The 13,905-nt window shown below is 35.1% G+C and overlaps 1 protein-coding gene across 15 annotated transcripts in view; it reads left to right on the top strand.

Moving 5' to 3' along the window:
* Positions 1–13,905, top strand: part of BAZ2B (bromodomain adjacent to zinc finger domain 2B) — a 319,669-nt gene that overhangs the window by 294,540 nt on the left and 11,224 nt on the right. For 11 of the 15 annotated variants that reach the window (XM_015565731.1, XM_006766465.2, XM_006766457.2 and 8 more), the window contains 7 exons: positions 1,624–2,276; positions 2,722–2,995; positions 3,171–3,326; positions 3,682–3,842; positions 9,080–9,390; positions 9,800–9,935; positions 13,439–13,585. In XM_015565731.1, coding sequence (XP_015421217.1) covers positions 1,624–2,276; positions 2,722–2,995; positions 3,171–3,326; positions 3,682–3,842; positions 9,080–9,390; positions 9,800–9,935; positions 13,439–13,585 — 1,838 coding nt within the window. The remainder of the gene's footprint in view (positions 1–1,623; positions 2,277–2,721; positions 2,996–3,170; positions 3,327–3,681; positions 3,843–9,079; positions 9,391–9,799; positions 9,936–13,438; positions 13,586–13,905) is intronic. The other 4 variants (XM_015565735.1, XM_006766463.2, XM_006766460.2 and 1 more) reach the window with 2 other exon arrangements.

Raw genomic sequence — 13,905 nt, 5'->3', positions numbered from 1 at the left:
TGCCAAGAACCTACAACCAAGATTACTTTATCCAGCAAAGCTATCATTCAGAAGTGAAGGTCAGATAAAGAGCTTCACAGATAAGGAAAAGCTAAAGGAGTTCATCACCACCAAACCAGGATTATATGAAATGCTGAAAGGTATCCTATAAGAAGAGGAAGAGGAAGAAAAAGGTAAAGATACAAATTATGAACAACAAATACGCATCTATCAACAAGTGAATCTAAGAATCAAGTGAATAAATAATCTGATGAACAGAATGTACTGGTGATTATAATAGAATCAGGGACATAGAAAGGGAATGGACTGACTATTCTTGTGGGGGGAAGGGGTGTGGGAGATGCGGGAAGATACTGGACAAAAATCGTGCACCTATGGATGAGGACAGTGGGTGGGGAGTGAGGGCAGGGGTGGGGTGGGAACTGGGAGGAGGGGAATTATGGGGGGAAACAAGAGGAACAAATGTAATAATCTGAACAATAAAGATTTAATTTAAAAAAATAAAATAAAAAAAAAAATAAAAAAAATAAAATACACCTCTCATTACCAAATATTTTACCTTGAATGTATGTTACTTTTCAAACTGAATAAAGTGGTGGATTTGTATTTTTAAAAGAGTTTGCATAAATTACTTTTAAAACATTGATCAAAATATGAAACAGAAGTTGACAATGGAGAAATATCAATAAAAACTATAAAAAGATAGTCAGCCTTACTAATGATCAGAAAAAAATACAGTTTAGATTTGACAAAAACAGAAAATTGACAAAAACAGAAAATATGTCAACACCTGAGAGGTGAAAATCTAAACTGTACTTTTTTACAACATTACTGAACATTACTGAACATTACATTATGTGTAGTGTTCAGTTTCATTGAGGGTGTAGGCAAACATGCTCTTATGTATGTATTCTGGTATGAATGGGTGTTGATCTCGACACTGAGCAGGTGGACAATATATTGCAAAAACTCTGAAAAGTACAGATCTTAAGAATCAGTAAGGTTTTTTCTATAAATTTATCCTAAGTAAATAAACCAGGAATAAATTAAAAGTCCAAAGATACAGATACAAGATCATTTATCATTCACAGCATTACTTATATTAATGAATACCTGGGACCAACTAAGAGGCATCAGTAGATGATTTATTATTTAAATTATGATATATTCTATTGAATACTCTGTAGCCATTAACATTTATAGTATAGTTATATATTTAATGATACATCAGGATCTTTACAGAGTAAAACATGCATATTTAAATGTCATGCATATAATAGGAGTGCCTTTTTAAAATGTATAGGTTTAAGTATGTATGTGTGTGCTTAGAGAAATGCTGAAAGGATATATACAAAAAAGTTAATAGTATTTTTTGCTGTGTATTAGAGCTTTTAATATTTTTTTATATTTTGATTTTTTGTTATAATTAATTATACAATTACATTAATGTTCCAATATTCAAAAAATCTAGTCTATAAAAAAGGAAAATTTAAAAAGTATTAAGTACCTAGAAAAGTTTGTTAAATATTTATATGTATAACTTGATAAACTTTACTAAAATATAATTATAGTATTGTTTGATCTGGAATAACTGATATTCATAATACTTTTCAATTTTTATAGGACTAGAAGAAATTGCAAAGGAAAGAGAAAAACTGAAAAAGGCAGAGAGTATTCAGATCAAAGAAGAAATATTTGAGACTTCTGAGGACACATTAAATTGTTCAAATCCAGATCATTGTGAGCAAAAGGAAGACCCTAAAGAGAAAGACAACACAAACCTATTTCTTCAGAAACCTGGCTCTTTTTCAAAATTAAGCAAACTTTTAGAAGTAGCCAAGATGCCTCCTGAGTCAGATGTAACAACCCCCAAACCAAATAATAGTGCCAGTGGGTGCACAGTGTCTTACCAAAACAGCGGGAAACACTCAGTAGGCAGTGTTCAGTCAACAGCTACACAAAGCAGCTTGGAAAAGGCAGACTCTAATAATCTGTTCAGTGCTGGTTCAGGCGGCCCAGGGAAGTTCTACAGCCCTCTCCCCAACGACCAACTGTTAAAAACACTGACTGAGAAGAACAGACAGTGGTTTAGCCTTTTGCCCAGAACCCCTTGTGATGACACTTCGCTTACCCACGCCGATCCGCCAGCTGCTTCTGCAGCGACTCCTCAGTCTCAGCCACCGTCTAAGTCACCTTCACCTGCCCCAGCTCCTCTTCTTGGATCATCTGCCCAGAATCCTGTTGGCCTAAATCCATTTGCTTTATCACCTCTTCAGGTTGGTACTGCTAAGTGTAACTCATTTTCATGTTGCTTTATTTGATCTTTGACCACATGAAGATTTTCCCTCAAGGGAAATCAGTTGAATATTTATATCCCCGCTACAATTTAAAAACTGAAGAGTCAGAATTGGTATCACCAAGCTTCGTCAGACTACTGATTTCTAGTCTAAGTCTAAGACAAAAGCTTCTTAATTACTTTATAATTATTACTATTACAGTCTATCATAAAGGAAAATACTTTGCAGAGCAAATAAGAACATGGATTTTAACATTGTTATTATATTTAGTTTTCCTGTAATTGTGATAAGTGAAAGGATATTTTTCAAAATTTTAAAAATATTTTAGATTCCAAACATTTTTCAAACTTCTGAGATCGTTCTACTTTTAAATTATTTTGTTGTGTGTTTTTCTTTTGTTGTTTTGTTTTGGTTTTTTTTGCAGACAAAAAGTGGAGTATCTATGATGGGACTCCAATTTTGTGGGTGGCCCACTGGCATGCTTACTTCCAATATTCCATTTACATCACCTTTACCTAGTCTGGGATCAGGGTTGGCATTATCTGAAGGAAATGGTAATTCATTCTTGACTCCCAACATTGCTTCAAGTAAAAGTGAATCTCCAGTACCACAGAATGAAAAAGCCTCTTCAACTCAACCTGCAGCTGTTGAAGTAGCAAAACCAGTAGATTTTCCTAGTCCAAAACCTATTCCAGAAGGTAGGTACATTGAGATAGTAGGTACGTTGACTTTATCTCATTATAGATTTCTTATGTTATAGCTGAATCTTTCTTTGATGATTTTATATATAGTTATAAATCTTTATATTTGCATTGTGCCATTAATTCACGTTCAAAATATTTGTAAAAGATCTACATATTTATTTTGACTCAGAAATGCAGTTTGGTTGGTGGAGAATTATTGACCCAGAAGACCTAAAAGCTTTGCTCAAAGTGCTCCATCTCAGAGGAATAAGGGAAAAGGCATTACAAAAACAAATTCAGAAGCACCTGGATTATATTACTCAAGCCTGCATCAAGAATAAGGATGGTACGTGCCTAAAAGAGATTTCCGCAATGTCTTGCTTAGTTTTGAGAATTGATTCTTTTTTCTTAAGCCATATTTTTGTATGTTTTGATTTTTAATTTATTACTAAATGGCATTTTTTCTATCTTGCTCAACAAACAGTAATTACATTTATTAAGTTGGTATTACTATCTTAACATTTTTTACAACTTGCAGACATTGTTTTGTTTCTTAAAAAAGAATATCCCTACCTTTAAGAGTAAAATGCATGCATATGCAGAGGTAGCATTCATGTATTAAGTAGCATGTACATGTTGTCTCTGGAATAAAGCATTGAAGCATAAAGTGGATTTTAAAATAGATTTCTTTTCAAATGTAGTTGCTATTATTGAGTTAAATGAAAATGAAGAAAACCAGGTAACTCGAGATATTGTGGAGAACTGGTCAGTAGAAGAGCAAGCAATGGAAATGGATTTGAGTATTCTTCAGCAGGTAGAAGATCTAGAAAGGAGAGTTGCATCAGCAAGTTTGCAAGTGAAGGTAAAATTGACTTGGAATAAAATCTCTTTAGGATAACGGAAGGTAACTAATATTTACATATGCTTGATATGTGCCAGTTACTGTGCTAAATGTTTTCACGTTATCTCATTTAATTCTCAAAACAATCCTGAATAAATTTCCCCCACTCTACAGGTAGGAAACAAGGTGTAGTACGTGGCTAAATGTGGATTTAGACTAAGTCTGTCTAACTGCAAAGCCCATGTTCTTTTTCTTAAAAAAAAATTATTTTTGTTGACTTCAGAGAGGAAGGGAGAGGGAGAGAGAAAGTAGAAACATCAGTGATGAGAGAGATCATTGATCAGCTGCCTCCTGCACGCCCCCTAGTGGGGATCGAGCCCGAAACCCAGGCATGTACGCTTGACTGGAATCAAACCCGGGACCCTTCAGTTCACAGGCTGACTCTCTATCCACTGAGCCAAACCAGCTAGGGCAAGCCCAGGTTATTTTTACTAAATCTTGCTGCCTCCTTTATGGTATTAAAAAAATACCATTTCCAGTATGCAGTTGTTTACCACAAACAGTGTACCACAGTTTTCCCCATGAATAGTGTAATACTCGACCAAACTCCTATTATAGTGTTGCATATAGAACCAGGAACCCCCTTGTATACAAGCCATGTTATATGTCACACTTTCATTCTATGTAATTTAAAACTGGAATATATGGTATAGCTACATCCAAATGTGGGTTATATTACAATATACACACACCCTACATATATATGTCAACTTTTAATTAATTTATTTACCTAATGAGCATTACCAGGTCACAAAGCAATGCTCAGACTGGCTTTGAATGGACTTTATCTTTGTACAAGAATTTTTAGCTCTGGAAAGAGAAGTGTAGAGGTTTTTCTTCTCAATTGATAATGTGGGGATGTCTCTAACAATAAATGGATTAATGATGAATAAGGGTGGAACAGACACCTGGAAAGGTTTAGAAAATGTAGTCACCATGTAATTTGATTTGGTGTATTTTCAAATTATATGCCATAATACTTATTCTATCCAGTGATTAAAATTTTGCTTCCTAATTAATGCTGGCAATTGGGGAAACTTTTGACCATCTCCAAAAAAATGTCATTTTACAGAGCAATAAAATATCCCTTTTTTGAAACAAACATAATTACTAACTTTGGGAAGCAAAAATCTATCATTTGCTGAAACTATTTTGCTAGCAAACTATATGTATCCTCTTCCTGGTACTATAATCCAGTATAAAAATGCCTCATTTATCTGGCATTTTCCACAAATGAACTCTTCCACACAAGTTAATTTTCTGGAGAAATAAAAATTATTCCACTTAGTGCCATAATTTTTAACATGTTTGTTGGATGGCTTATGTTATGCATTACACTGACTTCTTAAATTAAGAATAATGAGTTTGATTTAAATTATCATGGTGACACAGGACCATCAGTATAAAGAGCAATTAATAGATAATGACTCCCTCAGGAAATGCAAAGAGGTTTTGCCCCGAAATTAAATGATCCTAGTGTGCTTTGCTTTTTCAACTACTTCATCTGCTTTCTATAGTCGGTCTTTGTCCTCTCTCGAGGTTAGTTGTTGCTTTGTGCTAGTTTTAATTTTATTGGTTCTCTCAACTTATTTTCCTGCAACATCCCCCCACCTGGTTTTCCAATTCAAATTGGCTATTGGTTGGGGAAGTATATCATCAAGCTCTTTGGGCCTGAAACAGTTTTCTGGAAACATCCTTAGTTTTTGGTGCATTGACCTTATCATGTTACTGGCTGCTTAAATGTTTTGGAACTGTGTTCTCAGTAGCTAAGATAAGTGGAATTTGTTTTTAAGTGGGGTGTTTTAACATCCTGTTAATAAGGCATTGCTGAATTATTCTAAGAAATTAATTATATTAGTCTTGAGTCTGAAAACACAAATGATGAAAATAACCACAAAACATTATTTTAACACCTATAAAGATTTAATTACTTTTTCTTTTTTAAAAGAAAAATAGAGTTATATGTTTAGCCTGGGAACTAGCTATTGTGAAGACACATTAAGCAGGTGGAACATTCATTTTTATGTTTAGTAAAGAAAATAGAAATTATTTTTTTAATAATATGGACATTTTTTATATTATAGGAAAACCTGCAAGTCTCTAATCCAAATTCTTTTGCTGAGTACATAAAAAGCCTAATTACTCTCCCAGCTGCTCCAAAGACAAATCCTGTGTCTCTTTTTAAGTTTCTCTTTTACAAGCTAATTAATTCTTTTAACCATGAGTCCTGTGAAATGGTTTCCAGGCCCATGGTTCTCTTCTGAATAAATGCCAGTGTCAATACCCTTTTTAAAATATCATGCCCATAATTGTACATAGAATGTCTGAATGTTCACGAGACTTTCCTTAATCCAGCGCTATACTTCTCTTAAAGCTACTTGAATTCTCTACCTTTTTAGCATCCACATCATACATACCATTGCTTCACTGAGTATATGCTTAAAAAAAAATCCCTGAGCCTCTTTCAGAGTGCTTTTAAGTGAGTTCTATCACATGCTGCATTTCTGTGATTAATTGCTTAAACTGCAGAGCTTAAAATTTATATTTATCACTAGAATCCCAATGCATAGATTCGTGCACATTGAAAAAAATTAATTAGAAGGTGGCCGGTGGGGCGGGACTGGGCAAGACAGGCCAGACACGACCTGGAAACAACCTCCTGTGGTTCCTCCCCATCCAGCTGCACCTGGGGCAGCACCGGGGCTCAAAGGCCGTCTGCGGAGTGAGCAGGGTCCCTCCAGCAGGTGGGCTCCCTCAGCCTGGCCTATGGGAATCTGGCAGTTCGACATCGCCCGAGGGGTTCCAGAGTGTGAGAGGGCACTCTGCAAAGTTGCTATCGCTCAGCAGCTCCTGCATTGAACGTCTGCCCCCAGTGGTCAGTGTGCATCATACCTACTAGCCAGTCAGCAGACAGGCCAATCACTTAGCCTTTTATCTATAACTAGAGGCCCGGTGCACAAATTTGTGCACGGGTGGGTCTGGTTGGCCCGCCCCAATGGGGGCCCATCGGGCCAGACCAGTGTGGGGAGAGGGGCCACAGGTGATTGGCCGGCTGGCCCCACCCCCAATCAGGGTGTTGGGGGCCGATTGGGGGCTGGATCAGACTGGTTGGTTGCTGCAGTGCACGTCATAGCCACCGGTCGTTCTGGTCATTCTGCCAGTCCAGTCGCTGGGCTTTTATATATATAGCTAATAAAAGGGTAACATGCTAATTAGACCAGACGTCCTTCTGGATGAAGCCAGGGCTGGAGAGAAGCCTAGGTCCCGGGTGCCTGCCGGTGGCCTGAGGAAAGCACCCTGGTCCCAGGTGCCGGATGGAATCCTATGCCGGCAGCTGGGGGAAAGAAGGCCTACTCTTGCATGAATATTCGTGCATCGGGCCTCTAGTATATATAGATTGTTCTATTTTTATTAATTTCATTTAGGCACCATTTTCAGCATATGAAACTTTTAATCTTAGTCCTTTCATAAAGAATATTAACTTTCTTCGAAACTTTATAAGTTACCTGGAGATTTAATAGCCATCAACCGAGTTATTCATAAGTGTATTGGCCAAATATAGAGCCTTTGGATAGTGGCAGTTATGTACACATTACACTGCCTTCTTTATACCTTTTCTGAGGTGAAGAGCTTTACCCATCACCAGTTTTTGGATGTAGTGTCTTTTACCATCTAGACTTCTCTTACTCTAATATAGTCATCCCTTTTTTTTTTTTGTCTTATCACTTGCCTTACTGAAATCAAGATATACTGTATTTACAGGATTCCTTCCCTTGATTTACTTATTTCATATTTCTCTCAAAATATGGGAATGAGGTTCATGTGACATGACTTGTACCTAATGCCCTTATGTGTACTATTCAGAACTCCATCCTTACTTTCTAAATGTTCTACTGGGTTAAAGAGGAAGAATTGATCCCAATATAAAGATAAAATAATTATCTTAAATTTTTTAATAAAAAGGATAATGTTCATTCTGATTTTCCTTTAATATGCATTTAGTACATACCTGTTCCACATCAGACAGTAGACACCACAGAATTTAAAATATATATATGGTTTCTGCCTTCAGAAAGCTTGCCATGTAATAGGACATGCATACATCTCTGCAGAATCTGGTAACTAACTGCAGAGAAATACAGAATCTCACATGAGTTTAGAAAAAGAATACACGGTTTCTGATGGAGCAATGGAAGAGATCAGGCAGATTTCATGTAGGAGCCGAGATGGCACTTGAGAAGATGAGTAATCCTCTGACAGTCAGAGAACACGAATTCCAGGGTGGGATGAAATCAGCATGAGCAAAGCACCAGGATCGGCAAGCTCAGGACGTGTCTGGAGTCACAAGACATGGATCTGCCTGCAGGGAAGGATGCATGAATGGGAGCATGAGACAGAAAGGTAGATCGATGAACTGAATGTCATAGCAAAAGTTTGGATTTGTTAAACGGAATCCTTGAGGCTAGAGGATCAATATTAGCACACTGAGCTATAATAACTATTATATATATGCCTACTATTTGCCTTCACTGAGTTTTAGATAAAATGAGTAAAAACAGAATGTTCCCTGCCTGCATGGGATTTAGAGGTAGGAAAGTGCTAAATAAGCACAGTAGTATAAAATTGAACTGCCACCAGGCTATGGAGTATTATATGGTCCTATGAGAAGCCTGTATGGGGAGATTTACCCACTGCAGGAGCTCAAGGAAGGATTCCCTGAGGATGCTGGAAGTTGCAGGAAAAGTGGAGTTAACTAGGTGAGGAGGAACAGGGAAAGCTATAAAGACAAACGTAACAACTATGCAAAGCTCCTGCAGCCAGAGGGAAAATGGTGAGTACTAGGACCTGTATAAACGAGTGGTGCAGGAATGCAAGTGGAAAGGAAGAGCAAAGTTCAGAGACTGCTGAAGGCTTTCTGTGTACGTGGTCCTGTGAAATTAATAAGCATTTAGTCTCCAGAATACTTTGCTGGTTTTCATTATACCTTTTGCATTAAAGTTTTTTTTATTTTTCTTACAAATGCTTATTTTAATGTTCTGTTCTTGTTTCTACCCACCACCATTAGGAAAGACAAGGTAAAAACTTAATAAAGATCCTTGAGATCTGCTGGTGTTTGTCGCTGAATTTTAAGTAAAGGTAATTCACCTTCTGGGCATTTTAAAAGAAAACCATAATAACGTTATTCTCTCGATATATAGGGTTGGATGTGTCCAGAGCCTGCATCAGAAAGGGAGGACTTGGTATATTTTGAACATAAGTCATTCTCTAAATTGTGCAAGGAGCATGATGGAGAATTTACTGGCGAAGAAGAAAGCAGTGCGCATGCACTAGAACGGAAGAGTGACAACCCCCTAGATATAGCTGTAACCAGGCTGGCTGATTTGGAGCGGAACATTGAAAGAAGGTATCTGAAGAGCCCCTTAAGTACCACCATTCAGATCAAAGTGGATAATGTGGGCACAGTTACTGTCCCTGCTCCTGCACCATCCATTAGTGGTGATGGTGACGGGTAGGTTATTGAGATTAACTTGAAAAATTATTGTGCTTCTTTGCTAATTGGAGCCTATTTTCTATTGCCTGTTATCTATGTATCTTCTTGTATGTCTGTGATCCATATGGATCATGCTATTTGATCCATATGGATCATGCTATTTGCATGGTGCTTTGTAAAAACTTTTTTTTTGTTATGTGCATTGATAATCCTGCAAAGTAATCTTACATTTTTACCTGGTTGTGACTAAGCTTTGAGGCACGTAGCCACAGTCTGTGCACTACATCGAATTTAGTTGCTTAAACCTTATACTTATTGGCTGTTCCATGTTTTTGTCATTGCTTGGCTTTCAGTGTGATGATTGTTTCACATTCAGTAACCATAAATGTGGACATGACCCACTTAATTTTTCTATATTTCAATGCAGAATTGAAGAGGATATTGCTCCAGGGCTCAGGGTATGGAGAAGGGCACTGACAGACGCTCGCAGTGCCGCACAGGTAGCTCTGTGCGTTCAGCAGTTACAGAAATCAATAGCATGGGAAAAATCAATTATGAAAGTTGTAAGTGTTTTCATTTAAGAAATACTATAACTCATTTACTTTGTCCTATTTTTTCCAATCTTCAGATCTTTCTTAATTATATATTACTTATTGTCAAAATAATGTATACTTGAGAGTTTGCTTATTCTTATTCTGCATAGTTTGACTCTTCCTTATTTTGAGCTTTCTGAAGGAACCTACCAAATGTATTCTTTTGATTTTGATTTTGATTATCTCTCTGCTGAATGTTGTTTATAACTCTGGCTGAAGTTGTCGTCTATATTCTGTCAACATAATAGTTGTTAATCTGAATATTTGAAGATCCTTCCACTCTTGTAAACATTCCAGTTGGTAACATTATCTGCTACCTAGATTCACTGCATTCCTAAAATGTCTTGATATTTCTATCAGTTTTCATTGTTTAATCCTAAGAAATACTTAGAGAAGTAAATATAAGTAGAGAAGTCTTCCTTCGTGCACTGATATGTGTTTGGCCTCTGATAGAGATGACTTGAAGAATAGATCTTTTTTTAAAAATATGTATATTTTTATTGATTTCAGAGAGGGAGAGAGGAAGAGAGAGATAGTGGCCTCTGTTTTGTACCAGGCACCAAATGCTATGTGTTCAAAATAAAAGCTATATTTCAAATATTTTCCAGAAAAATATCATTTTAAATCATGTACATGTCCCTTTTGCCTCTTATATATCATATATAGAAATATCTATGATATGTAGACTTTTACTAATTACCTTATCATTTGCTTCTGAATGACAGGTTTGCTTTAAAATTCAAATATATGAGATTTGGTGTCAAGAATAACTAAGTCTTTACTTAAAATAATTATTTCCCAAAGAAAAGAAATGATCCTTAAATAATTTACCATTCTTCATTTTTACCTCTATGCTTAGACTACTTAAGGCCTTATTCATTCTTTACAAATACATTTGGTTTCTTCTGTGGTTTTCCACTTCTTCCTAAAATGTCCATGGAATAATAAATCTGTAGTTTTTTACAATATTCTCAAATTTAGGTCTTTCCCAACCAGATTATAATTTACCATAAATTTTAATGCATTGTTCAGTTCATCTGCTAGCATTTTTGCTGGGTAAAATTTTTTCTTCTTAAAATTAGTAGTAAAATCAGTTTTAAAGTCATGTACTCAAATATATTTGGTGAAATCTAGGCTATAATGAATCGAAAAGATTGAATTGCTACATCAAAATGAATTTCGTATAGTTATATTTCCAATCTGTTCCAAAACTGTCATCCTGATGTGGTCAGTTTTGTTATAACCTATACACAGAAACCCAAAACTTGTACCAAAATCTGCCTTTATGTTAGTATACTTACTTTCTGCTGTCTAAAGCTTTATTTCAGCTTTTGCAAATTCATAAACCTTTACCATATATTAACATACATTTATCATTATATAACTCCATCTCTAATAATATTCATTTTTTAATGCTTAACAATACATTATTTGCTATGAAATTACCTTAAATTGAAGGCAGAATCTCATATTCAAAGATTAATGAGCACTTGGTAACCTTTAATTAGAAATGTAACAGTACCTATAATAATCTTCATAATAAGTCATAACAAAATGTTAAAGTGCTCGATATCTTTAGATATACCTTCTTTGCCAGAGACAAGGCTTACCAGAATGGAAGAAGCTATTGTAATTCATCTCCAGATAATTCTGCCCACAGTTATTGTTAATGTTAAACAAAAGGCAACGTCTACTCTATTTTACTTTAGGAGCAAGGAGTTAAAACCAAATATGAATACACTTGTTCTAATATATTGTGAGCTATTGCTATGATTTTTTGAAAGTGTTAGGAGATTAATATCTGCCACCATTTCTTAATAATTGCCAGAAAAAAATTATTTTTAAATCATAAATGTGAGATGTGAAACAGACTTTATGGTATTTTTAGTTATCTATTGTAGAAAGTAGTGAGAATTTACTTAATGTTCATTAATCTGATTTTTAAATTCTAGTTATAGTAATTTAAATATAACCTTCCAAATGTTATTTCTCAATAAATATTTTTACAGTAGAAGTTTTAAAAATGTAACTCAAACTTGGAAAAATAGCACCCTCTTTAGGTATTAAACAATGTGGTATTAGGTAAGGTCATAAAATAAACATTGTTGCAGCATTAAAGTACTGCTTTTGCTCTTAGTACACATGCAATTTTAGTATTAGAAATATTACGTATATAGGGTGTACCAAAAAAATTGTATACACACTTTAATAGCCGATAGCTCAATTGATGTTTCTTTCTTTTCAGATTTAACCCATTGGAATTAATAATCATTCAAAGTGTGCATGCATTTTTTTGGGACACATTATATTTGATATTTGTTAAGTTGAATAATCTATGTCTGCCATTTTGATAAGACTCTTAAGCTGTCATTGATGTATATTTGAGTTATATAAGACTATTTTAGTCTTTCCCAAATTGATTAATTGTATTGAGAATAAAAAATGAAGTTTGAACAGTTAAGCTACTTTGTTTTTAAGAGTATATAAATACATAATTATACATCAGTATAAATGATTTACAGTTTAAATGTTTTCATTTTAAATATATTGGTTGCAAGACATTTTCTACTATGATGGGATATAAACTAAATGTCAAAATATAATGTTAATACTTACATTTTTTAAAGTCGTCTTAAAAGTTTTACTTGTTTAACTTTCCTTCTTTTCCTTTGTGAAACTTGTTATACAGAATATGCATGCATGGGGGAAAGTCTTTTTATATATGTTAAAGTTCTTAATGATATTAGAAACATTTTTAACAGAAGAAATAATTTATTTTTAGTTCTATAAAAAAATCATGACCTCTTAAATTCTTTAATTTATTGTATGATTTTTTCCCCTAAGAAATCATTTTTGTAGGATCCATTTTCTACATTTGTGATACATGTTTGATTTGGATCGATGTCCAAAGTTTCCTAGTTTGGACACATTTTTTAATCAATCATAAAGAAATAGATGGATACTTTAGTTGAAATATAAGAACCTATTTTTTATTATATATATTATGTATAATTCTGATACTAATGCTAACCTAATTTTGTTCTTAAAAATTAACTCTTATTTCTTTCTCAGGATATCATGAGGATGCTAAGATAAGCAAAGGATGAAATATATTAAAAAATTAAAACATCATGTTTTAAAAGCTATTCATTGCTTTATGTGCTCTGATGTCATGTTAATTATTTCGTATGTTAATGTGTACATGCTTCTGAAATGTGTGCAGGCACTCGACCTCTAGCTTTGTTCTTTGCAGTGTACCTGAAATGTGCATTTACCCCAATTGAACTGCTCACCCGTCATGTGGTCCATATCTGTGTAACGAGAGATACATAGATGTGTATGGCTACTATATATTTGTTAGCAAGCGGAATGTTCATTACTAGTGTAAACTAGGAATGACGGTTTGTTTAATATCCCAGTAAGCATTATTCATAGCAGAGTGCTAATTTCAAATGCTTTTCCATGTATTATAGTACTGTCAAATCTGTCGAAAGGGAGATAATGAAGAACTGCTCCTCCTTTGTGATGGCTGTGACAAAGGCTGTCACACCTACTGCCACAGACCCAAGATTACAACTATACCAGATGGGGACTGGTTTTGTCCAGCTTGCATTGCTAAGGTAAGACCAATGAAAATGAAACCTTTTTTTAAATTGAGGTAACAGTGGTTAATAAAGTTTTGTAAGTTTCAAGTGTGTAACATTATGATTCAACTAGAGGCCCAGTGAACGAAAATAGTGCATGGGGGGATGGGGTCCCTCAGCCTGGCCTGCGCCCTCTCACAATCCTGGACCCCACAGGGGATGTCTGACTGCCAGTTTAGAGGTTAGAAGAAAACCTTGTGAGAGGAAAAAAACTAAACAGAGGCCATTCCAGTGAGGAGCTAGGGTTAACTTTCTGCATGAAGATTTGCCAGGCCAGGGACATTTTATAATTTCAC

The sequence above is a fragment of the Myotis davidii genome, unplaced genomic scaffold (genome assembly GCF_000327345.1).
Source record: "Myotis davidii unplaced genomic scaffold, ASM32734v1 scaffold59, whole genome shotgun sequence".
NCBI classification, from domain to species: domain Eukaryota; kingdom Metazoa; phylum Chordata; class Mammalia; order Chiroptera; family Vespertilionidae; genus Myotis; species Myotis davidii.
This window is presented reverse-complemented; position numbering and strand designations above follow the sequence as displayed.